At 41.3% G+C, this 26854-nt stretch overlaps 1 protein-coding gene across 2 annotated transcripts in view; it reads right to left on the bottom strand.

Annotated features, from left to right (window-relative positions):
• LAMA5 (laminin subunit alpha 5) overlaps window positions 1–26854 on the bottom strand; it is a 328307-nt gene that overhangs the window by 55260 nt on the left and 246193 nt on the right. The window contains exons 29-42 of one of the 2 annotated variants that reach the window (XM_039346487.1): window positions 25010–25107; window positions 23308–23506; window positions 21486–21612; window positions 18892–19031; window positions 17354–17469; window positions 15203–15411; window positions 12361–12565; window positions 11218–11362; window positions 8447–8587; window positions 7254–7415; window positions 6253–6354; window positions 6077–6160; window positions 4004–4234; window positions 2443–2556 (exon numbers count right to left, since the gene is read on the bottom strand). In XM_039346487.1, coding sequence (XP_039202421.1) covers window positions 2443–2556; window positions 4004–4234; window positions 6077–6160; window positions 6253–6354; window positions 7254–7415; window positions 8447–8587; window positions 11218–11362; window positions 12361–12565; window positions 15203–15411; window positions 17354–17469; window positions 18892–19031; window positions 21486–21612; window positions 23308–23506; window positions 25010–25107 — 2073 coding nt within the window. Of the gene's footprint in view, window positions 1–2442; window positions 2557–4003; window positions 4235–6076; window positions 6161–6252; window positions 6355–7253; window positions 7416–8446; window positions 8588–11217; window positions 11363–12360; window positions 12566–15202; window positions 15412–17353; window positions 17470–18891; window positions 19032–21485; window positions 21613–23307; window positions 23510–25009; window positions 25108–26854 lie in introns of both variants that reach the window. The other variant, XM_039346486.1, reaches the window with a different exon arrangement.

The raw sequence follows: 26854 nt of genomic DNA, 5'->3' as shown, positions 1-26854 counted from the left end.
GGGATTTATGGGAATTTTATGGGAAATTATGCTTTATAGAATAATCAGAGAAGAACATAGTTCCTTAGCCAGGAAGCTTAAAAATTAGGCAATGGGGGAGAAGCAGCGATAACATAGATAGTTACATCTGTTTTCACTATCTGGCCTACTTCCAAAACTATTTGAGATAGGTCTATAGTCTGAATGTGTTTATTATTGAGATAAGTTATCAGTATCAATTTAAATCTTGTATTTTTAGTCTTGTTCTTTGAGCTGGTATTCTTCTAATCTTCAGTATATATTTGATTCCAATAAGAGTGCATGATAGATTTACTGTAGCATTTGGCCAACAGCTCAAAATATTACAGAACATTGCATTTGATCTGCTGTATAAAATAGAATCTTCTGCTTTCCTTGCTTCTCGTTTTCGCTCTTTCTAATTTCTGGGTGAAAACCAGCCATATTTTTTTCCTCAAAGGATCCTGACTGCTTTTTGAGATCATTAAGAGAAAGCTCCATCTGATGCCTAAATGGCAAGTAAAAGTATATAATTATAGAAAGCATCAGCAGGGGGCAGTTGACCTTAACTGAGGTCAGATGCAAAGCAGGAGCAGTCTAGATTAGGACTTGGATGAGGAACTCCAGGGAATATCATAGCTGTAGATTGAACTACAGGATAAATCCATCCAAATAAATCAATCTATCCAGAGATCCAATGATATCTGGACTATACCATTGCAAAGAAAACTGGATAGTTATCTGGATGAAGTTCCCTGCCTTAAATAATTCATCCTATTATCACATTATTTCCTTCATAGTGTAGCATAGATCCAAACACTATTCTGCTGTCAAAATTTTCGCAAAAGAATTAAGGCTGAAACAGAGAGACAGGCTGGTAGCCATTAAGGCACCAGGTTGGAAACCAGGAGACTGTGAGTTCTAGTTCTGCCTAGGCATGAAAGCCAGCTGGGTGATATCAGGCTTGGATGGCAAGCCGGAGGGTCAATTCCTGTCACAATGAATGGATCAACACTCAATTGATCCAAAAAAAAAAAAAAAAGGGCAGACCCTGTACTTGTGGGAATAATGCTAGGAAGAAAAGAAAAAAACATGGCTGGAATAACCAAAGATGAGTACTGTTAGGATAGCTGATGCTAATAATCACCCTCATACCAGTGGTGGGATTCAGCTGGTTCGCACCACTTCGGCAGATCCTTTAGCTAATTTTTTGTTGTCCAGACCCAGAATGGACTTCCGGAAGCGGCATCCACACAGAGAACCGGTTGTTCACCTATTTCAGTGATGGCGAACCTTTTAGAGACTGAGTGCCGAAAAACTGCCCCACCCCTGCCCACAGAGCCACCCATTACCTCTACGGCCTGCCGCAGATGGCCCAGGCAGCCCTGCAACGCCATGGCAGCCACACCCTCCGCCCGCGCCCTGCAGTATCATCTGCACACAATGGGGCGTGAGGGTAGAATCTTGTCCCTACTGCCCGGCTGCCATGTCCTTGGCTGATCTGTTCTGTGCAGGCTGCACCTGGGGGCGACTCTCCTCTGGGGGGGGGGCTGCTGGTGAGGAGGGGGCCACGGGGGAGGTGGGGCTGGGGCAATGGTGTGTGTGCCCACAGAGAGGGCTCTGAGTGCCACCACTGACCTATTTGAATCCTACCACTGCCCTCAATGTTGTTTCGAATAACTCTGGGAAATGTTGTGCCTTTTGACATGGAAAAACTGAGATTGTTAGATCAATGTTTCTCAATCTTGGCAAATTTCAGATGTGTGGACTACAATTCCCAGAATTCCACAGCTGGAATGCTCACTTTCTCCCCCCTTCCCCATTTTTTCCTGCCTTTTGTCTCATTTTTTCTAATTAGCTGTTCCTTGATGTTTGCTAATGTTCAACAAATAAACATCAAGCAATATTTTTGCTGACTGAACCGAGTGTCAAGTGTGTTTGCTCTGATCTCCTTACAGGGATGGAGGGAAAGCGTACTGGATGAAAATTAAAGTGGAAATTCCCCACAGTCATTTTCTAACAGCCAAAAATCAAACCCAGCTGGGGAGGAGACCTTGCTTACTAATTCCATACTCTTAAGTAAGTGACAGGGACCCCTAAAATGAGAAGAACAATTTATTTTATTTAAGCTTACAGAAGAATAAACCAATAGCAGAGCCATTATTTGCATACATTTAGGATTTCGTTAAGTTCAAAGTAACGCAACCTAATTTGGAAAAGGTACGAGAGTCATCTTATCAGGGAGATGGGTAGCATATAAATTTAATAAATAAAAGGCAGGACAAATGTCCTAGAAAATTTCTGCTTGCTCTAAAATTCAAGGTACCAGCCCTGAAATTGTCTCTGCCTCTGCTATATCTTCACAAATAAATAAATCACTATTCAGCATTTATTGGAGAGAGCACCTTTGGGGTAAATGGACTTGAACAATCATTGTTTACTTACAAGGCATATTCCAGATCCTGGGAGGCACTGATCCGAATGCCCATTGCAGTCACACGGAATGCACTTCCCTAGAAATAGACCTTTGGTGTCTCTGTAATAGCCTGCAGCACATTCCTAATTGCAAAGGAGATAATATGCGTCAGACCATCATCAACGTAATGCACTTGAAACAGAATGCCTGCAGGAGGGGGGGCCTTAACATTCCTCATTTTACTTGACAGTTGCTAAGGATGTTTTTCAGTTTGGAGACTTAGGAGTTGCTTGGAAACAGTAATGTAGATTCTGGTCCTGGTTTAATAATGGTCCTGAATCCAGCATATATGGCAGACAGGCAAGCAGGCAGACAGACAGGTGTGTGTGTGTGTGTGTTTAAGTGTGCGCGTGTGTGTGTGTGTGTGTGTGTGTGAGAGAGAGAGAGAGAGAGAGAGAGAGAGAGAGAGAGAGACAGAAAGAAGGGAAGACAGATAGACAGGTAGATAGATTGACAGGTATGGATACATATAGAGAAAAACGGATAGATTTGTTAAAGATATACAGCATGTATAGATATAGATATGGATGTATTAGATATACTGTAGATAAATATATGTGTGTGTATAAAAAGTGTGTGTGTGTGTATATGTATATGTGTGTGTGTATATATATGTATGTATGTATGTATGTATAAAATAAAGTTGGAAGGGACCTTGGAGGTCATCTAGTCCAACCCCCTGCCCAAGCAGGAAACCCTATACCATTTCAGACAAAAGGCTGTCCAGTCTCTTCTTAAAAACTTCCAGTGTTGGAGCATTCACCGCTTCTAGAGGCAGGTTGTTCCACTGGTTAATTGTTCTAACTGTCAGGAAGTTTCTCCTTAGTTCTAGGTTGCTTCTGTATATATAACAAATGGGACTAGAATCTCCATTACTGCCTTATATGCAGTATTTATTAATAAAACAGTTTTTAAAAAAGATAAAAATTAATACAAATGAATATAAAGGAAGAAAAAAATAAAAAAGGAAAGAAAAGACAAAAAAAAGTTGAAGTAAAATAGAAAAGAAAAGAGAGAAGTGGCTTCTGATATTTTTCACGGCAGTTATACATACAATTAGATCTTAACCTCTCTCTCTAAAGTTATATCATAATACTCTTTTTTTCTATAATCTGTCTTGTCTAATCATCAAAATCAAAAATCACAAGTTTATTTTTTTCACTTTTATGAAAAAAAGCCCACTAAGTTCCAATCACCAATAAATGTGGGTCTTTCCTGTGATAAAATAAGTTATCCATCTCAACAACATCTGTCAATTTCAACTTCACCAATCCTAGCTTTTTCCTATAATACTGGATCAAAAACTTTCATTCCAAAATGGCGTAGAGCAGCATATTATGAATCCCAAATGTCTTATATAATGAACTGAGGATTCTGATTACTCAACATCAGGAAATTTAAGATGTATGGACCTCAACATTCAGATTCTGTGCTGGCTGGGGAATTCTGGGAGTTGAAATCCACACATCTTAGTTGCTGAGGTTAAGAAACATTGCTCTGCATGAATTAGTGAGGAAACAGTTTTCTCACCTGGCAAGAATCTCCTCTGTAATTGGCTGGGCACAGGCACAATTCCACACTATTGGCTTGGATGCTTCCATGGGTCTCTGTGGTTCTCTCCAGGATCACCCGATGCAAGGACACAGAGGATGAAATTGGGGAAAAGAGGGCTCGGATCTGTAGCTGTTCCAGATTAGCCAGAACCATCATCAGCTCTTCCCTGGAGACTGGGTTGTGTGTCTCAGTGTGTTTAAAATTACCCTAGGAAAGAAGAGTGAGATGCAGTACAACATTAGTAGGAATATGATTTTCTTACATCAATAAACCAGATTATGGCTGCACTAGATCTTAATTTTCCCATTAATAGGATGAATGGATGGATGGATGGATGGATGGATGGAGAGACAGATAGACAGACAGATAAAGAGAGATAGAGATGGATAGAGAAATCAGGTAGATAGATAGATAGATAGATAGATAGATAGATAGATAGATAGATAGATAGATAGATAGACAGACAGGGAGGGGGAGGGAGGGAGGGGGAGGGAGAGAGAGAGAAAGAGAGAGAGAGAGAGAGAGGGAGAGAGAGAGAGAGAGGGAGGGAGGGAGGGAGGGAGGGAGGGAGGGAGAGGGGATGAATAAATAGAAAGATAAATAGATGAATCCAATATGGTTGCAAACGGAAGCCATTCCTTAACTTGTCAGAATCTGCAAAAAAACAGATCTTCAAACCTGAGCTGCTGATTGTCTGTTTTATGTTTAAGTCTACAGCCTCCACCATTAAAGGTTTGTACAGCTTTTAATGTGAATTGACTGCTAAGCATAAAGATCATGCTGAAACAATAATTTGCTTCCTGAATGATCAATATATATATATATATATATTTGTTTTCTGAGGTTTTCGCGGGTATTTGTATGTAGGTCTTTGGTTGTTCGGGTTTTCTCCCGCGTAAAATTGGAAGTGTCTTGGCAACGTTTCGACGAAGTCTCATTCGTCATCTTCAGGCTGGTGTTTTCAGCTTCGTGCTTTGAGCAGCAATGTGTGGTCTTCGCAAAAGCTTGGCAACTTCAGAAGTTAAGAAAAGATTGGACAACCATTTGTCTGAAATGGAAACGGGTCTCCTGCTTGAACAGTGGTTTGCACCAGATCTCCAAACTCCCTTCCAACTCTGTTATTCTTATTTTTACCACAACAACCACCTTGGGCTGATAAAGACCTGGCAAGCTTCAAGCTGTTGTCCAACAACCTCCGGGGTAGGCAACCTTCTCTCTTTAGAAGGTTGCCTACCCCGGAGGTTGTTGGACAACAGCTTGAAGCTTGCCAGGTCTTTATCAGCCCAAGGTGGTTGTTGTGGTAAAAATAAGAATAACAGAGTTGGAAGGGAGTTTGGAGATCTGGTGCAAACCACTGTTCAAGCAGGAGACCCGTTTCCATTTCAGACAAATGGTTATCCAATCTTTTCTTAACTTCTGAAGTTGCCAAGCTTTCGCGAAGACCACACATTGCTGCTCAAAGCACGAAGCTGAAAACACCAGCCTGAAGATGACGAATGAGACTTCGTCGAAACGTTACCAAGACACTTCCAATTTTACGCGGGAGAAAACCCGAACAACATAAAAATTTATTTTTTTATGTACGTTTCCCTATATTCAGTACCATCCACAGCGGTATCCTTTTGACCACCTTATACAGGGTTGGAGACTGAGGCCATCACTCTCCTATGTTCTCCTTCCTGAATAGATAGGATCTAATCCAAAATAAGCTTCTAAAATCATCTGAAAACCCCTTGACCAGTATCTTTCACCTTCTCCATGGGGTTATAAATCTTAACTTATAAACCTTGTTATAAGCCGAGGTGGCGCAGCAGTTAGAGTGCAGTACTGCAGGCCACTTTAGCTGACTGTGTTCAGCAGGTCAGCAGTTCAAATCTCACCGGCTCAAGGTTGACTCAGCCTTCCATCCTTCCGAGGTAGGTAAAATGAGGACCCAGATTGTTGGGGGCAATGTAAATATATATACACCGCTGTACACCGCTTAGAGAGTGCTTGCACTTAAAGCGGTATATAAGTCTCATAAATAAATTAATTAATTAATTAACTGACCTCCAGCAGTTGAAGCTCTCCATTATAAACTTCTCCAGGAGTGGGATAGGAGTCTTCAACAAACATAATACTCATTTGGTTTCCCTAGGAAAAGACCAAAAACATATGAATGAAAGAAAACACAGTTGGACCTGATGCCATTTAGTTCAAAGACCAAGAGGACTGGGAGATAATACCTTGAGGATAACGTCAGCCCAGGATTCCATTGGTATGAACACATCACCCCTTTGTATGTCTGAATGCAACTCATACTTTAAATATCCAGCATAGGAGGAGACCTGTATTCAAAGCAAGAATATGTTGCCCATAAGGATTTTAAAATTGTTCCCAAGCCCCCAATTTAACGTTCTAGTACCAAGTTAATTTAAAACTTTTCTGCATCAAGGATTCTATTTTAATTAAATGACATTTTTCAGATGGAAAAGTACTTTTTCAAATTAAGACGGTAAGATAGTGGAATGAATAGAAAGAGATTAAGTGCCACAAGGGATGCTGGGCTGTTTTATATCTCTTCAAAGCAAATAAATGTTTGCTTGAATTGGTTATATTCCTCCCTTTAGAAAAAGGGAGATGCTTGACTCTGGACCTATGTTTTTCTCTTACTGAACAGCCTACTTATAACCACTTGATATCAACAATTAAAAAAAACAGTACTTTTTAGAATTATTTTTGACAGAAGCATCTCAACTATTTTTAAATAAGAATTTGTATGCAGAAGAATGCAATCTATTTCAAATTTAGCGGAAAACTTAATGGATTTCTAGACTCATACTAAATGAAGTTGAAAAGCTAAGTATCTTAAAGTCACAGAAAATCTAGTGAAACCCAAAATCTAAGATATGGGTTTTTATGTGCTTCAGAGGTAAAATTTAACATTTGTCTATTTTATCTTTTCGACGGATATAGCCACCCACTTGTTCAACGTGCTGTGCAACATCATACTAAGTTTAATAAAATCTCATAGTGACAATATTAATGTGTTAAAAAAAACTTTTTTCAAGAATTAAACGCAAAAGTTTTACGTAGCTGGTTCTTCATCATGTTAAGTTGACCCAGAAGAAAAATTTATGGTTCTAAGGAATCTAAATGTCATTTCAAATATTGAAAATTTGGCTTTTGAGCATTAAAACACCGAAATACTTTGGCAAAAATTGCATATCAGCCCGGAATCACTTACCTGATCTCCAAGATAAGAACTGGGGGCGTGCCAATAAAGTTCCTGGAAAGTGTCCGGAAACTGCCGAAGATCAGCGTGAACAGTCTCGTCTTCCAAACTGACTGAAGTGGAGGCTCCCTGTCGGTCTCCACTCAGCAAAGTCCACCCACTCATGTCAGTGAACTAGAAGACACAGGTCTCGGTAAGTAAATGCAGGTTTGTCAAGGGGCTCAGAAGCTTTTAAAGCTTTTGAGGTGTTCCTTCTAAAATAGGACAGTTGAGGTTCTTTTCTCTGTCAACCTTAATCCTGTGGTCATCTTTTGAAGTTCAAGAGAATAGCCCAGGTCTCTTAGGACCAAGATGGAGATGGAGACACAAATGGGCAGACAGACTGACAATGAACGGTTGTTATGAATTGATGCACAGTAATATTACATTGAATTAAAAAGATTAAAGTTTCCCCTGTCCAGGTGTGTCTGATTCTAGGTGGTGGTGTTTATTTAGCCAAGACAGCTAGTGTTGTCCAAAGACACTTGCATGGTTATGTGACCGCATGACTATATGCTGAGGTGCACAGAGACCTGATACCTTCCCACCGAAGTGGTACCTATTTATCTACTTGCATTTTGTATGCTTTTGAACTGCTAGATTGGCAGGAGCTGGGGTCGAACCAGGAGCTCACCCTGCCAGGCGGTACTCGGGTCTTGAACTGCCAACCTTCCGGTTGAGAAGTCTAGCGCAGCGGTTCTCAATCTTCGTGTGACGGCGACCCCTGTCACACGGACGCGGCGCCGCTTCCATGCGCGGTGCGCATGTGCGCGCCGCCCCCTGGGGGGAAAAATGGCAGATCGCGTTGTTTCGCGACCCCCGCAAAATGGTCGCTCAACCCCAAATGGGGTCGCGACCCATAGGTTGAGAACCACTGGTCTAGCGCCTTAACTACTAGATCACTGCGCCTCTTCTATTAATTGAACAAAATCTATGAGGGTCTATTGATAGTATTCTGTGAAATATTAATAGCATTGTTAAAACGTTTAACAGAGTGCTACCTACAGACGACTTCATAGATCCATCTCCTTTTTTCATATTGTGTAGCAGCTTCCTCCCTTGATTTACTCGGCTTTCAATTCTTCACCTTCCTTTATACGTTAAACATGAGATTCTTTTATCCTTTTCTGGGACAGTCATCCCTAAATCTTCACCTACTCATTTACCTCCACACGGTACTTCTTGGCACTGTGGCAGCGATCGGTTGCCCCAAAACAGAAACACTTAGTGCAGCCTTTAGGATTGCCGGCGTCAAGGGAGAAGGTCCCCAAATGGCACTGATCACACCTTGGGCCTTCCACATTTTCCTAGAGATTGAAAAAGAGATAAGGTAGATCCATATATATATATTTTTCCCCATTGGCTTGCTCAAAGAAGAAGGAAGTCTTGAGGTGTGTTCTGATTAACTCCTGGGAGGAACTCCTTATGTTTTAGAAGACTCGCCATGCTGGTTGAACAGAAGGGAGAGATGTTCAAGAACACCTGAAGGGCCACAAATTCCTTGTATCTTTTGAAGACATTGTGTACACCATGGGTAGGCAACCTTGGCTCTTTTATGACTCGTGGACTTCAATTCCCAGAATTCCTGAGGCAGCCATGCTGAGGAGAAAGGGAGAGGTTTCCAAGCTCAGCCATGCTGGCTCAGGAATTCTGGGAGTTGAAGTCCACGAGTCATGAAGGGGCCATAGTTCCCCCATGCTGGCTCAGGAATTCTGGGAGTTGAAGTCCACGAGTCATAAAAGAGCCAAGGTTGCCTACCTCTGGCCTAGGCTGCTTTATGACTCGTGGACTTCAACTCCCAGAATTCCTGAGCCAGCATGGCTCACCTTGGAAACCTCTCCCTTTCCCCTCAGCATGGCTGGCTCAGGAATCTGGGAGTTGGAGTCCACGAGTCATAAAAAAACCAAGGTTGCCTTCCCCTGGTATACACAAATCTCACATTCCCTGACCACACTTTTCCTTGCTAAGCCTTTTTTAGAAACATAGAAAACTTGAAGACAGAAAAAGACTACCGAAGTGGTCCATCAACTCTGCCTTTTGATTTTTTTTTAATTTTATTCTTTTAATTTTTATCGGATGGTGGTCCTATTTATTCTAAACATGTGTAAACTCAGTTACTGATGACTGGCCCACTATCTCTGCAGGAAGTCGGTTCCTAGCTCCCACTTCTCTTTCTATGAAGTCATACTTCCTCACATTACTTTTGAATTTCCTTCCTGTCAGTCTGAGGCTATGGCCTCGTGTTCTTGATTTTTGCTTAATATAGAAAATACTTCCTTCTAGATAATAATAATAGTAAAGTTGGAAGGGACCTTGGAAGTCATCTGGTCAAACCCCCTGCCCAGGCAGGAAAACCTATACCATTTCGGACAAATGGCTATCCAGTCTCTTCTTGAAAACTTCCAGTGTTGGAGCCTTCACCGCTTCTGGAGGCAGGTGGTTCCACTGATTAATTGTTCTAACTGTCAGGAAGTTTCTCCTTAGTTCCAGGTTGCTTCTCTCTTTGGTTAATTTCCACCCGTTGCTTCTTGTCCTGCCTTCAGGTGCTTTGGAGAATAGCTTGACTCCCTCTTCTTTGGGGCAGCCTCTGAGATATTGGAACACTGCTATTATGTCCCCCCTCGTCCTTCTCTTCATTAAACTAGACAATCTAGATCTAGAACAGTGGTTCTCAACCTTTTTAATGCTGCGACCCCCAACCGGTCGTAAGTCGAGGACTACTCAACCGGTCGTAAGTCGAGGACTACTCAACTGGTGCAGCACTGTTTGCAGAATGGGACTTTTGGCGGGCTCAGCAGGGCAGAGACCGCCTGGACAATTCCTATTGGCTTTTGAAAGCCAATAGAATTAGACTCTATTCAAGAGAGTCTATTCTATTGGCTTTCAAAAGCCAATAGAATAAAAGGGAGTAGCACAGCTAAGGAAAATGGGGGGGAAAATGGCGGACTGCGTTGTTTGGCGACCCCGTGAAATGGTCGTTCGACCCCAAATGGGGTCCCGACCCACAGGTTGAGAACCACTGATCTAGAACCTTATCCACATCCTTAATATATATTAAATAAAATATTTAAATAAAATATATTTAAAGGTTTTAATCAAGTCCCCTCTTCCCCTTCTGGCCTCCAAGCTGTTCCTCCAATGTCTCCTGATACGTTTTGTCCCACAGAACTTGCACCGTTTTTGCTCCTAAAGAAGCGATTCTGAAGAATTGTAGGTTTGTGCTCATGAGTAACACTTAGAACTAGACATTCAGGCACAGAACCTTCCCCTGATGGAGCACACTGTTGTTTACTCTAAAAATAAATGATGTTGGCAAAGTTTGTCTTGAAAATGTTGATGCTGTGAAGTACTGAAAGCAACATCAGCACTGGCCTCACCATTTCTTATGTCTATGGAATTCTCAGTCGTCCAGGTCACCGTTGTCCTAAAAATGCTTTTGCATGAGGCAACTAGACTTCCTTGTTTTTCTTTGAAGACATTTCACTTCCCATCCAAGAAGCTGCTTCAGCTCTGACTGGATGGTGGGGAATGGAAGGATTTATATTCTTTGCAGACAGCTGGTCATTTGTATTCTTTTATAGAGTCATTGACGCCATTTGGAGGTTTTCTGTGTCCTCAGGGTCACCTGAGTAGAAGTCTCCACACCCATTTGCACTACTCAGACGACCCTGACGATACAGATAAACCTCCAAGTGGCCTCAATGACTCTCTAAAAGAATGCAAATGACCAGCTGTCTGCAAAGAATATAAATCCTTCCATTCCCCACCATCCAGTCAGAGCTGAAGAAGCTTCTTGGATGAGAAGCAAAACATCTTCAAAGAAAAACAAGAAAGTCCATTTGCCTCCTGAAAAAGCACCTTTGTGACAACTGTTTCTTACCGCTCCTCAAAAGAATAATCTGGCCAGAAACTGACTTTAGACAATGATCAGACTAACCTTGCAGTGACATTCTCCAGTGACCGGGTCACAGATGCTTGGTTTTGTCCCTGCTTCATGGCAGTCACACGCCCTGCAGTTGGGGTAGCCGTAATATCCTGGGGCACAGAGATCACATTGACGTCCTATGATGTTGGGCTTGCATCTGGAAGAACAAATGGTCAGCTTTTGTATTCTTTTGTTTGTGATTACGGCTTGCTTTTAAGTCAAGAGCGAACATGACCAGTGCAAAGGACTACAGTTGGAAAGGTTGTGACAGACAATAATAGAAAAACAGAGTTGGAAGGGACCTTGGAGGTTTTCTAGTCCAACCCCCTGCTCAAGCAAGAGACCCTATACCAGGGGTCTTCAAACTTGGCCCTTTTATGACCTGTGGACTTCAACTCCCAGAATTCCTCAGCTAGGCACACTGGCTGAGGAATTCTGGGAGTTGAAGTCCACAAGTCATAAAAGGGCCAAGTTTGAAGACCCCTGCCCTATGCCATTCCAGACAAATGGCTGTCCAGTCTCTTCTTAAAAACCTCCAGTCTTGGAGCACCCACAACTTCTGCAGGCAAGCCGTTCCACTGGTTAATTGTTCTAACTGTCAGGAAATTTCTCCTTAGTTCTAGGTTGCTTCTCTCCTTGATTAGTTTCCATACATTATTCTTTGTTCTGCCTTCAGGTGCTTTGGAGAATAGGTTGATCCCCCCTCTTCTTTGTGGTAGCCCCTCAAATATAGGAACACTGCTCTCATGTCACCCCTAGTCCTTCTTTCCGCTAGAATTGGCAAACCCAATTCCTGCAATCGTTCTTCATATATTTTAGCCTTCAGTCTCCTAATCATCTGTGTTGCTCTTCTCTGCACTCTTTCTAGAGTCTCAGCATCTTTTTTTATATCTTTTTTTTTTTAGGGTTATAAGCAGCTTTCTATAACCAGCTGACCGAAGGCACACATGATGACTGAGCAGAGCCAGACCAACTTCTTCTCCGGCCTTCTGCACTGCACTTATTTACATGTTATTTTCTAACTTCCAACTGACCTCATGTGGGCCACACAGGGAAAGCCAAAGGGCAGGATGTGGGCTGTGATACAGGATGGCCAGATGTAGCTGGTGCTCTAGCATTCATACAAACAGGGTTCATATCATGATCTCTACTTACTGGCATTGTCCACTCTCTATATTACACCCTGGTTTGGTCTGATCCTGGATCCCAGAATTAGAACAGTTGCAGTCCTCACAGCCCACCAAGGGGTGACAGCCAAATGTTTGGGGCTCACAGACCACACACTCTGGTCTAATGGTACGTGGTGGGCAGATGCACTGTCCCGTCACTTCATCACACAGGCGAAATCCACAGTCACAGGCTAGGAGTGAAATCGGGGAGGGATGAGAAAGAGAACCCTTGCATACAAATACAATCAGGCTATGACATTTGTTGGAATATTCATGAGCAGGAAGAGTCATTTGGTAACTCAGTCAGCCAATGTGAGAAAAGTGCTACTGAGTCTGTGCAAAAAAGGTATTGAGTTAGGAGCTGGATTTTTTATTCAGTCTCAAGTCTGTCTCTGTATCTCTATGTAAGAAGTCTTCATTGTGCTATGTTGCTGTAAAGAAGAATGCATGGGATTGTAAATATTTTGATATGAATATAAAGAGGTTATTTGAATCAGCTAAATGCAGTCAACTGTGAGAGCTTCTGATTTATTTTTATCAACAGAGAAATTAAAATTCTCTAACAACATTAATGTCTAAACCGGAGGTTCAAGTAGTCCTCAACTTATGACCAGTTTGTTTATTTGTATACTACCTGCCACTATGGAGTCATGGCGGTGCAGAGTGTCAGGGTAATAATTTAACAGCTAAACAGCTTATGTAATAAGATGTAATGTAATGTAAGGTGGATGATGCAATGATGAGAATGACTCAGCACGGTCTGTGTCCCTTTAAGAGCCTGAGTATAAAAGGGAAGGCTTTGCTGGAGTGTCTGTCTCTCGTCCGTTTCCTGCTGTAATTGTTGTGTGTTGGAGTTTGCTGTTTTACCACGTGTATGTATATTGTTCCTGGTGTATGATATTGCAGATAGTGTAAGATAAACCACTATTTAATACAAACCACTGTTTACTGTATTTACTCCTGGGTTATCTCAGCGCAATAAGACTGTGCATGCTCTGACACAGAGGTTAGAATGCAATACTGCAGGCTAATAGTGCTTACAGCCAGGAATTCGATTCTGACCGGCTCAAGGTTGACTCAGCCTTCCATCCTTCCGAAGTCGGTTAAATGAGGACCCAGATTGTTGAGGGCCATAGGCTGACTCTATAAAGATATGGTGACTCACCATAAAACAGGTCATTAAATTGGGAACAGTCACATGGTGACTCACTTAACCACCAGCATGACTGTAATTCTGGGCTAAATTACTGTTGTAACACGAGGACTACCTAAACACTGTGCTGCAATTCAAAATATTCAAAAAAGAGGGACCAATTTTCAGCTGCTTCTCATTCATGCATGCTTCTGATAATTTCACATTGATTTTTCAGTCCAATTTACTCTTGAATAGCTTGCTAAAAGGCTCCTAGGGAAGAAAATTGCTTTAGTGGGCTGCGCTAAAATAAAAGCTGTTCAGCTAATAACCCAGCACTCTGCCTTCAATTTACTTATACAGTACCCGAACCCAAACTTTTCTTGACAGAGAGGAATAAAAGGATGGCCTTGAATTGTGAGCAAAATGTTGCTTGTCACATAAAAGAGTAACAGAGTTGGAAGGGACCTTGGAGGTCTTCTAGTCCAACCCCCTGCTCAGGCAGAAAATCCTACGCCATTCCAGATAAATGGCTGTACAATCTCTTCTTAAAAAGCTCCAGTGTTGGAGCACCCAAAATTCCTGAAAGCAAGTCATTCCATTGATTGATAATTCTCACTGTCAAGAAAGTTCTCCTTATTTCTAGTTTAGTACTCTGCTTGATTAGTTTCCATCCATTGCTTCCTGTCCTGCCTCCAGCTGCTTTGGAGAATAGCTTGATTGCCTCTTCTTTGTGACAGCCCGTCAAATATTGGAAGACTGCTACGGTGTTTCCCCGAAAATAAGACTGGGTCTTATATTAAGTTTTGCTCCAAAAGACGCATTGGGGCTTATTTTCTGGTTAGATCTTATTTTCAGGGAAATACGGTACTAAATCCATCTGACTGGCTGACGATCTTAACTGGGGCTTATTTTGGGGGTGGGGGCTTATATTACGAGCATCCTGAAAAGTCATGCTAGGGCTTGTTTTCCGGTTAGGTCTTATTTTGGGGAAAACACACTACCATGTCATCACTAGTCCTTCTTTTCATTAAACTAACATATCCAATTCCTGCAACCGTTCTTCATGTGTTTTAGCCTCCAGTCCCCTAATCATCTTTGTTGCTCTTCTCTGCACTCTTAGTGCTCTCCTTAGCTGAGGAAATACTTTGAGAAGAATGTCTGAATCTTGAGTGAAACTGCCCTTTTTCTGAGCACATACCAGGAACAGTTCCATGGACATTTCTGCTTTGTCTAATTCCAGATCCAGCTATTTCTCCTGAAAATGGGTTCCAAAGATCGTGTTTTGGCTCTTCTCTGCACCCTTTCTAGAGTCTCAACATCATTTTTATATCGAGGCAACCAAAACTGGATGCAATGTTCCAAGTGTGGTCTTACCAAGGCTTTATAAAAAGGTATTAACACTTCACGTGATTTTGATTCTATCCCTCTGTTAATGCACCCCAGGACTGCATTGGCTTTTTTAGCAGCTGCAGCACACTGCTGGCTCATACTTAAGTGATTGTCTAGTACAGGGGTAAGCAACCTTGGCTCTTTTATGACTCTTGGACTTCAACTCCCAGAATTCCTGAGCCAGCACAGCTGGCTCAGGAATTCTAGGAGTTGAAGTCCACAAGTCATAAAAGAGCCAAGGTTGCCTACCCCTGGTCTAGTAGGACATAAATTATCTCTCTCACACACACACTCAAATACTCACGTCGGCAATTGGGAAAACCCCAATATCCAGTGGCACAGCGGGAACATTCTCGCCCAATGATATTGGACTTGCATGTACATTGGCCTCCAAATGGCTCACAATGGCTTGAAGCAGCGCCAGCCTCATGGCAATGACAAGGTTCGGCCCCGTTGTAAAAAAGAGAAATTGAGATTGCAGAGTCCCGGCAGAACCTGGATGAAGTTACAGGGCTGCAGAGAGAGAGGATGAGTTTTGCACCAGGTCTCGACACAGATGTTATTTATTAACGATTTTACTACTTGTAAGATAAAGATTAATTGTACTTATTAATTAAAATGTGGAGCCTGAACCATTGCACATACTTTTTGGGTTTTTTTGCAAGCACGAAAGCTAAACCAAAGAAAGAAATGAAACAGGAAATGCTTCAGGACAGTAAGATGTACACTCAAATATGTGCTCATAAAATCGGTACAGAAACTAGAAAATAAGAAAGCTAGATACATACTGTAAGGCTCAGTAATTTGAGTTTATTTACCTATCAAACGACCTAGCCATTAGATACCTATTTTCAGTAGTGTCGGGCTGGGTAGTTCGAATTGACAAGATCTTTCTTTCTTTCTTTCTCTTTCTTTCTTTCTTTCTTTCTTTCTTTCTTTCTTTCTTTCTCTTTTCTTTCTTTTTCATCTCTATCATCTATCCATTGCTGTCTGTCTATCTATCTCTTCTCTATCTACATCTATCTATCTATCTATCTATCTATCTATCTATCTATCTATCTATCTATATCTATCTCTCTATCTACCTTTCTATCTATTTATCATCTATCCATTGTCTATCATCTTTTTCTCATTTCTCTCTATCTATCCATTGTCTGTCGATCTGTCTGTCTATCTATCATCTATCCATTGTCTGTCTGTCTATCATCTTTCTCTCATTTCTCTCTCTCTCCATTGTGTCTGTCTGTCTGTCTGTCTGTATCTATCTATCTATCTATCTATCTATCTATCTATCTATCTATCTATCTATCTATCTATCATCTCTCTCTCTCTCTCTCTATCATCAAATTTCTAAATTGCCCATCTCTTTACAATTAAAAAATGATATTAAAAAGTGTGTTCTGATTCATTTGATTAAATCATATCATCTATCACAGCCCAGGTAGCCCACCTCCACGGTCACAGCATCTGCCCTCAGGAATGAGGTTCCCACTGAGATGCCGATGGTTCCCATCCTGATGGTACTCCAATGAGTCATAAAGACCTGGCTGTTCTCCCAGGCCTAGAGCTAGGCTAGCTGGAGACCCCTCTGTTGAATGTTAGATGTTAATGGGATATTTTGGGACATCTATCATGTTCTTTATTCAGTTTTTTTTTGGGGGGGGGGCTGTATGTTTCTTCTTATAAATAATCTTTTTATCTTGCTTAGTGGACTGTAAGATGCTCAGAGTGGCTTTCAACCAAGTAGCACTCCATTGACTCAAATAAATAAATGAAACCAATCACTTAAAGAGGGAAGGATCAAGTTTGGTCTTGTGGGCCGGGGTGGGGAGGAGATAGGGAGAATATTTGGAGGAAAGATACTGGCAGACTTGCACACTTAAAACAGCACTGTTGCCAGAATTCACTTCTGCTCTATCTGAGAAGAGCAGGAGTAAAGTCAAAGGTTGGTAGATTTCCAATGTGGTCTTGTTCCAATCAGACTTCCAGCTGCTGTCAAGAGCTGGATCGGACTACTATTTAGACATCATGTGGGGAAGATCCCAGACCGCAATATTATCCAGACTTGGGAACCTGTGACATTCATATTGAGTCTGGATTGCTAGTAGAGCAAGTGGAAGATTCAAAGAATCCAGGAATCCAGTCCTAGATACTTGACACTGGATCACTGTCCAGATAGAACGGGCAAGGATCAAGCCCTGAATAACTGTGGAAATTTAATTATGGGATTGCTTATTTCTTATCAAGTCCCAGTTATATTAAAAATATTTTTGTGCCTGTGGAAGGTCAAGGAATCGCATGCAAGTGTTTACTGGTTTGGAAGGTCTCACAGGGAAAGATCTGAAAATCATATAAAGCTTGTTAGTGGGTGTCTCCAAAACAACGCTGGGAATTGGCTCTAAAACGTAGAGAAAATTCCAGCCGAAACAACCCAGACACTTATTTTCAATCTCACTTGATGTAGAAACCGTTGACTCCACAGCTGCTGATGAAATCGTAGGATTTGTCCAGGGGTTCTTCCAAAAGATAGTTGGAGCCATAAATGCTTTCAGGAACCACAAGGATATAATCCTACAATAACAATATAAAAAAAAAAATCCAAGCAGTCAAATTATTCAAATGTATGGCTTCTCCTTTAAAAAACCAACTTCACATAGAAATGCTGCTCTTTGCCTTCTGTGAATTTTTACTTAGGTGTGTTTTGTAGATCTATCATTTGGATTATTTTCTGATAGAAAAAAAAAGGTTGAATGACCAAAAAGGAGTTTTCTCTGACATGCCACAGTTAAAATGTTGAAGGAAAAGATGGTTCTGGCAGGAAAGAAGAGAGAAAAAGGGCTGAGCACATGTGGGGAATGGGTTTTTATACCCCCTGAAGCCTTTTGTTTGGAGTTGCTTCCTCTTCCTGTGGCATGAACTTTGACCTGAGTCTGTATGCTTTTCTGGTATTCTGATGGTGATAAGTTAATCCTATTATGACCCAAAGGTCATATCCTGCTTCCCTAGTGCTGGGGCTAATGACTCTTAGAGTTTGGGTGGGGTATGCAGATTTTAGGTTTCTTTGTTTTCCTAGGCTTCTAGCTCCAACTTTTCTGAATGGTCTGCATCTGCATTTGTACAGAGCTGGCTTCTGCTTGGGGGATGGAGACCTGGGGCTATCAAGGAAAACTGGGCATGCTTTCCTGCCTCTTTAAGATCCTCGGAGGAAATATATTTTCCTGCCCTTTTAATATTTCCTTCTCTGGGGGGGGGGGGCTGACTTCCCACAAAGGATTGAAGTTAAGATGGAGGATTGAAAACCACAATTTTTATGGTGAACGAGGAGCCATGAACATAACTGAGGTTTACTTTATCCTGATTTTCTTAAGAAGCACAGACCTCCAAGAGATGAATAGAAAACAGTGTAAGAATTTTCTGAAGTTCTAAATTTTCTGACCTGGATGACTGAGAATCTCCACAGACTAGAATTTTCTAAAGTTTTCTCCACACTCATCTGGAATCCAAAGTACTGGAACAATCTTTCCTCCATTTGTGAAAAGGACCACCTTTTATTGTGATAGCTAGAGCAATGGTTCATTTCCTAATCACTGTGTGCTTAATCTTTAAGAAAAATTGAATTTCCAGCAGAGAAGCTAGAAAAGCAAGTTCACAGAAAGCAGAGAGGTCCAGACCATGGTAGCTGGCTGATTTTGTGTGCCAGAAAAATTCCCTGCAACAAAATGAGTCAAGCTGTACTTTTATTAGATAGTGAGCAGCACTGCCTGGTGGCCGTAAATTATATCATTCATCATAAAGAAGAGAGGAAACCACAAACAAGGAATGCTGGTTATGTCCTTAAGTGACTTGAGACCAGATGAGCAGAGTTCAGCTTTAAAACTTTGCATTTTATCTATATTCTGTCTTAACTTGGTGAGAACACAGGCTTAGCTTATCTGATTAAGTGTTTGAGTGAACATCAAAAAAAGAGCAAGGATTTTTAAGACAGGAACATACCACCCAAAGATGCCGGTCTGCTGGCACACGGATTATTACACTCAGATCATTTTCTGTGATATCCAGAACGATTTGGTTTTCTGCAACCACCAGACTCCGGCAACCATATCCATGTGGGCAGAAAGTGGCATTAGCTTGTCCTGAAAAAGGTCAGAAAGTAATCCTGTTCCAATCAACTGAATTTATTTTGGGTTTTGGACATGGCTGTCCAACTCTGGCAACTTTAAAACTTGTGGACCAACTCCCAGAATTCCCCCACCAGCATGATTGTCTGGGGAAATAAGGGAATTGAAGTCCACATCTTAAATGCCCTGCCAATCAGACAATCTCCTTATAGTAGCCAACATTTCATTTTAAGTCTTCTGTTTTTATAGGAAGTTAAGCAGCAACTAGTAAAGCGGATATCATCAGCTTTAGGACATTTTTTTTTATAACTTTAACTTCGTTGTTGATTTCTGGTCTAGAGAAGTTTCTGCAGTTTTCTTGGTAAGGTTTATGAAGTGGCTTGCTGTTGCCTTCATCATAGGGCTGAAAGAGAGGTGCTGGTCCAAGGTCACCCAGTTGGTACCCTGCTTAAAGCGGATCTTTGCACTTTTTAGTCTGAATGCCTTAACCACCTCATCAAACTGTCCTAATCTAGAACACATACTACAATGAATTCCATAAGAAGCTTACACTCAGTAAATGCAAGTCTTATGTTACACTTGTTTGTGTTTCCAATAATGCTGGCATCACTGTAGGTCAGGGGTCTTCAAAAGTGGCCCTTTTATGACTTGTGGACTTCAACTCCTAGAATTCCTGGCTGGCTGGCTGAGGAATTCTGGGAGTTGAAGTCCACAAGTCATAAAGGGGCCATGTTTGGAGACCCCTGCTGTAAGTTCTGGCAAATTAAGATGTAAATAATCCTTAGCTATATTAAAACACTATTTCTGACTGTTGCACAGAAACATATGTATATAAAATGCATGGGCTCACATATGCAATGTCCTTATACGCATGCCATCTAACGTTGAGTAAGGACACCTATAGGAGGCTTCTATCTGTAGTTGTTTGTAAATAAGTACAGGTAGTCCTCAATTTACAACAGTTCCATTTAGGGACCATTCAAAATGACAACAGCGCTGAAAAAAGTGACTCATTTTTCACACAGCCATTGCAGCCTCCTCGCAGTCACATGATCAAAATTCAGACGCTTGGCAACTGACTCATATTTATGACGGTTGCAATGTCCAGATGTCATGTGATGACCTTTTGCGACCTTCTGCCAAGCAAAGTCAATGGGGGGGGGAGTCAGATTCACTTAACCACCGTGTTAGTAATTTAACAACTGCGGGGATTCACTGTGGCAAGAAAGGTCATAAAATGGGGCAAAACTTGCTTAACAACTGTCTTTGTTAGCAACATAAATTTTGGGCTCCATTATGGTCATAAGTCGAGGATTACCTGTAGACCAGTTAGGAATAAAATAGAATAACAATAGTCATGTTTGTCAGGTGTAAGAAGACCTGAGACAGGGGTTGACGTCTGCCTGTCAAATTCCAGTAAGAATCAAATCAGCTCTTTTACCTTCTTGTAGTCAATTTGTGCTGTGACACAAATTATTAACTTCCCTATGGAGGAGAGGTTTTGAGGCTTTCAGTAGAAGGCCCAGACAAATTAACACCTATCATTCTTTAACCTAAGAGGGCTAAGAAATAAGAAAGGAAGAGATACCATTCAAAGCAGGAGTCCCCAACTTCCAGTCCGTGGACCAGTACTGGGACGTGGCATGCCAGCAACCAGTCCACATAAACAAGAAAAGATGCAGGCAGCATACAAAACCACGACCCCCTCTGGTCCGCGGAAAAACCTCTCTCCATGGAACCAGTCCCTGGTGCCCAAAAGGTTGGGGGCCTCTGATTCATAGTATCCAAAGTAGAAAAACTCAAAAAGTGATGGATTTTCCTCTGTTTAAACCAGTGGTTCTCAACCTGTGGGTCGGGACCCCATTTGGGGTCGAACTACCATTTCACGGGGGTCGCCAAACAAGGCCGTCCGCCATTTTTTCCCCCTTTTCCTTAGCTGTGCTACTCCCTTTTATTCTATTGGCTTTTGAAAGCCAATAGAATAGACTCTCTTGAATAGAGTCTAATTATATTGGCTTTCAAAAGCCAATAGGAATTGTCCAGGCTGTCTCTGCCCTGCTGAGCCTGCCAAAAGTCCCATTCTGCAAACGGTGCTGCACCAGTTGAGTAGTCCTCGACTTACAACCGGTTGAATAGTCCTCGACTTACGACCGGTTGGGGGTCGTGGCATTAAAAAGGTTGAGAACCACTGGTTTAAACTGAGGCATGATATGGCTGGGGGATTGTGTCTGGTAGCATAGAGGTTGGACAATTTCCACTCTTGTCGGCTTTAAGATGCGTGGACTTCAATTCCTCATGCTGGCTGGGGAATTCTGGGAGTTGAAGTCCGCACGTCTTAAAATTGAGAAGGCTGAGAAACGCTGATTTATGTTCTATGATGATCGTATGCATCTAAATTACAGGTACCCACAACATCTGAATGTAGCTTGAGCACGCCTGAAAAGAGACACCCCACGCCCTGCAACTCACCCTGCCAAATTCGCCCTCCGTTGATCAACACTTCAACAGGGAAAGTTGGGTGACCAGGCTGATAACAATGCAGGATGAAAGCATAGCGTCCTGGACTCTGAATATGGCCGTTTAGCACAACAGCTGTCTGAAAGAAAGCAAAGAAGAAAATCTCTAGAGTATCCTTTTGGTGTCACTAATTTCTATTTCAAGTCACCGTTATGGTTCCAGAATGGGCTATGTGTCTCAGCATGCATGGCAGAATTGGGTCTTCCAAGAAACTGACACAGGGATAAAAATTAATAATATTGTATTTACCCTGCAGGTATCTCTAGTAAATAGAAAGTGTCTTTATTAGTTACTGGAAACACGGGCTAAAGCTGTTGCTTTCCTTTGTCAGAAATGCTGCCATTTGGAAAGGAATATTTTTAGAACTGAACTGTGGGGTCTTTTTGTTCTCTAAGCTTAGTGGTTTTCTTGCAGACGTTTCATTACCAAACTAGAAAACATCATCAGTGCTAGAATGGAATGGGGTTTACTCTCTGTTTATATACGGTACTAGTGACTTGCCCTATTGGTATTGGTGGGAGTGATCTTGGTGGTTCCGTGACTAGGCTGTTGTTTACTGTTTGCCTTTGTCTGAGTTGGTACCCCTTGAGTGGGATATTGTTTATTTCTTGATTGTTGGTCAGGTATTAATCTGGATGTCCCAAAAGGTGCATTTCCAAAAGGCAACTGGACTTTCTTCATTTTTTTTCCCTTGAAAATGTTTCGCTTCTCCTCCAAGAAGCTTCTTCGGTTTTCAAGGAGATAAACCAAGAAAAGTGCAGTTGCTTTTTGGAAAAGCAAATTTGATTGCAAATTTCCATAGACATGTTAATCTGGGTGTTTATCTCTGCTCATCTGAGTGCTGATTGCTGGTGGAGAGGTGATTTGGTCTTTGTGTTTCCTTTGTGGCTTTTCTATTGTCTCTTTTGAATGGTATGTAGATGTTGTTTATCTCTATGTGCCTGCTGATGGCTGATTTGTCTGAATGCCAGGCTTCCAGAAATTCTCCAGCATCATCAGTTCTCACCCACCAGAGAATTTACCATTTATTTTGTGCTCACCTTCAGCATCCCTATGCCTATGAAGATTTGTAAAAGATGAGATCTAGTGCTTATAAGCTCTTTTCCTATTTTCTCCAGCTATTGATTTTATAAGTAATGAGCCATTCATTTTGGCAGACCCACGCCATGACCAGAAATTTTGCTTCTCAGTTTAGTGAGAAAATGACATGAAGATCACCCATCCCTACTTCTTGCCAACTGCTTAGGAAGAGGAATGAGATAATAATAATAATGATAATGATAATAATAATAATGATGATGATGGAAGGGACCTTGGAGATCATCTAGTCCAACCCCATGCTCAGGCAGGAAGCCCTATACCATTTCAGACAAGTGGCTGTCCAGTCTCTTCTTAAAAACTTCCAGTATTGGAGCATTCACAACTTCTGGAGACAAGTTGTTCCACTGACTAATTATTCTAGCAGTCAGGAAATTTCTCCTTAGGTTGCTTCCTATGGCTAGCCAAGGATTACATTGCTTTATACTGTACTTGTGAAACTTCATTCTAAAAAAGTGGGACACACTTTTAACACACTGTTAGCAGCTGCCTCCACTCTTCCAGCAATGGGAGAACCAACCTGAGTTACATCATGTTTAGTCCCATAGCAAACTTCAATAATGAAAAGTAAAATTAGACAATTACTAAAAAGGTTTCTAAAAAAACCCCCAAAACAAATCAAACTTTCAACAAAAGTATGACCACACCTCAGCTGAGTGTCCCAAACCATAGTTACCTGAGGCACCCTTAAGAAAATGAGTTTTGCAGACATGTCAATCAAAGTTGGAGGCTGTGGTGCAGAAGCTGGCAGACTGCCTTCTGGCGGGATGCCAATGGCATGAATTAGGGGCAAGTCTGGAGCTATGGGTAGTGACTGTCCTTCTTCCAGGACAACTGACTGTGAAATCTTCTGATATCTTGATGGGACGCAGGAACTACTGTAGGCAAAAAAGAATAATAGGAATTCTACAGTTGAGAAAAACGTCTGCTGTTCTATCAAGACATTGACATCAAAAGAATATTGAGAGTAACTATAATGCAAAGCAAAGCATGGAGGCTTGACTGTACTAAGGGCAGTTTCATTATGATTCTTTTGATCTTCTATCTACGGATGTGCCCTTTTGTCTTCCCCATTTAACTGTAATCAAGTCCATTTGTATAATAGCCTTGTGGCACTGAGACGCAAAACAAGGGAACATGAGGATTGTGATTCATTCACATCCTCTCCTCTGCCTAAAACAATTTGAATGCTTTGTTTGGCTCCAAGATTGAAACAATACAGGGAGTCCTCAATTTATGACCACAACTGAGCCCAACATTTCTCATGTTAGGCAAGATAGTTGTTAACTGAAGTTTGCTCCATTATACGACTTTTCTTGCCACGGTTGTTAAATGAATCACTGCAGTTGTTGTCTGTGGAGATTCTCAGCCATCCAGGTCCTAGTTATTCCAAAGGTGCTTTTTCACAAGGCAACTGGACCTTCTTTTTTTTTTTTCTTTGAAGCTGTTTCGTTTCTCCTCCAAGAAGCTTCTTCAGCTCTGACTGGATGGTGGGGAAGTATAAATCCTTCCATTTATACTTGGAAGGGGGGGAGGAAGGGAGGGAGGGAAGGACCATTTGCCCTAGCCCAGGGGTAGGCAACCTTGCCTCTTCTATGACTCGAGGACTTCAACTCCCAGAATTCCTGAGCCAGCATGGCTCAGCTTGGAAACCTCTCCCTTTCCCCTCAGCATGGCTGGCTCAGGAATTCTGGGAGTTGAAGTCCACGAGTCATAAAAGAGCCAAGGTTGCCTACCCCTGCCCTAGTCACTCCGTGTAAGGAGAAGAGTGTTTTTTTAAAACATGGCAAATAAATAAATCTACCAAAGATGGCACCAGAGAACATTCCTACCTCAACCATAATCCTTTCCATTTAACATTCACCATGGTGAGGACGCAGCAACGGTCACAACTCTGAGGACCAGTTGTAAGTCCCTCTTTTCAGCACTGTCATAACTTTGAACAGTCACTAAATAAATGGTCATAAGTTGAGGACTATGTGAAATTAACCAATCAATCATTTTACAGTTTCTTATCAAAATAAAACAACAGAGTAACAGAATTGGATGTGGGTCTTCTAGTCCAATCTCCTGCTCAAGCAGGAGACCCTACATCACTTCAAACAAAGAGCAGCTTAGAGAACATCAAACAGGAAGCTCAGACAACATACCAGACATCACAATGATTTTAAACACATACTTAGAAGATGTTTTATGTGGCATTTCTACAATTAAACATGCACAGTCCTCATTAGTTCTCATATTTTGTAAACAAGCTGTTCATTGCTTATCTGTTTTGTCTTTTTAATCCTAGGCTAGACACTCAGAGTTGCAATTTACAAGTGGGGTGGCCATAAAAATTACACGAAAATGAACCAAATAAAATAAACATGATGTACCTGTTCAGCGATAACGTTCCATGGGCACTGATGCAATGGACCTTTGGCTCCAAAAACTCCACAGTGAATTGCTCATATGGGACCAAGTACACCTTGTGCTGAAGACAGGGGAGAAAGGAAAAGGATGGGAAGGAGAAGAGGATTCATGCTTTTCAGGCACAAAAATCAAGTCGCTTCTGGAGAGATGAGGTTGAGCGCATAAAACAGGTGCGGGGAACTATAGCCCCTTTATGACCTCTGGACTTTAACTCCCAGAATTCTTGAGCCAGCATGGCTGGCTCAGGAATTCTGGGAGTTGAAGTCCACAGGTCACAAAGGAGCCATCGTTTCCCACCCCTGGCATAAAAGTTGACTAACTTTGCTACATTCATTCAAAGGGGAAAGGGTGCCTGTTGGCAAAGAACCGTATGCAATAAACAGAAACATCTCTTTGTTTGACCTGCAACAGACCTTTGTAAAAGAGGGTTGGCAGGGAGGATTCCTAACAAAGAAGCTGATTTAGTCATTCTCTGCCTGCTATGGCAACATGTTCCCTAAACTCTGTATATCCCCCCTCCCAGGGTGGGGTGCTTTTTTTTGGGTAACAAATTTTAATAGTTTTCCAGTTTTAACATCCAAGTATTTAAAAAGCAACGTGGTGACTGGGTAATCAATAATTCAATAACAGCATTTTTAGTACATATCTCAGGTTGCATTGTCAAAAATTCCTTCTCTATTTCTCATTAACATTTGATATAACATAGTTAAACTAATAAGTTTATAGCCATAGCAAGCACAATTAAAGCATTTATCAATCTATCCTTTGTTTATACATATCCATATCCAGTTTTTAAGTTTGACCTAATTCTTAATTTCTAATTACATATTCCAATTTTAACCTTTAACATCCATAATATTACAATTTCTGGTAACCCAAATTTCCTTTATTTCACTACACAAAAAGTTATGATATCTAAAATACACATATTACTTACTAAAATATATTTTATTTTTATTTCATAAATATTTTCTAATTCTCATTGTAGTACATCACAGCTTACTAATAGAGTAACCTTTATTGTCTCAAATCCATCCATCATCTATATTTCCTGGGCTAAGGGTAATTCCTGATATTTAATTTCCATTTCTCTTATAAATCTGTACCCTAATTATTAGGTCAATTAATCCAACAACATTTGAATCTAAATGTTTGAATCTAATTTTTTTTTTTTTTAAAAGCGGGTGAGAGGATAAGAAACCTTGGGGGGGGGGGGAAAGGCGAGACCTTCTCTGTATGAAGATGAAATGGAACAGAAAACAAACAGCTGTTTCTGTCAGTTTAAGAGGGGGAGGGAGAGGGAGGGAAAGAGAGAGAGGGAGGAAAAGAGAGAGAGATAGGTGGTTGCACAATAAAACAAAAGAGCAGCCACCTATTTTGTTCACTTAAAATGCTGTCCAGAGTGCCACTTAGTTAAGTTTATGCTTTCTTTTGCCCAGAAAAAACATCTGAAGCAAAGCAAAAGCCCACAGAGGGAATGAATGTGAAAGGTTAATGGCAGAAATGTCAGTTTCCGCAATTCAATTAGAAACACTTCATGGTTCCTGTGGCAAGCGACTCTTACAAATAGTTGTGTGACATCTAGCCCAAATGAGCTTTGCATTGACTCTTAATTACCTCCCAAAATGACTCTGGCACAATCCAGATAAATTGCTTAAGATAATTCAAGCAATTCATTCTAATAATTGGCAAGGAGGATTTCTCTTTACTGGTAGTGCTTGTTTAGTGACCAGAATTGGGACTGGCAACTTGGTTGCTGAGTGAAGCAGTCACTAAGTGAAACCTTGACTGTGCTTACGATCTTACCT

Source organism: Crotalus tigris, unplaced genomic scaffold, assembly GCF_016545835.1.
Source record: "Crotalus tigris isolate CLP2741 ecotype Arizona unplaced genomic scaffold, ASM1654583v1 scf7180000017999.2816498, whole genome shotgun sequence".
Lineage (NCBI taxonomy): Eukaryota > Metazoa > Chordata > Lepidosauria > Squamata > Viperidae > Crotalus > Crotalus tigris.
The sequence above is the reverse complement of the archived record's forward strand: the minus strand, read 5'-3'. Positions and strand labels throughout refer to the sequence as shown.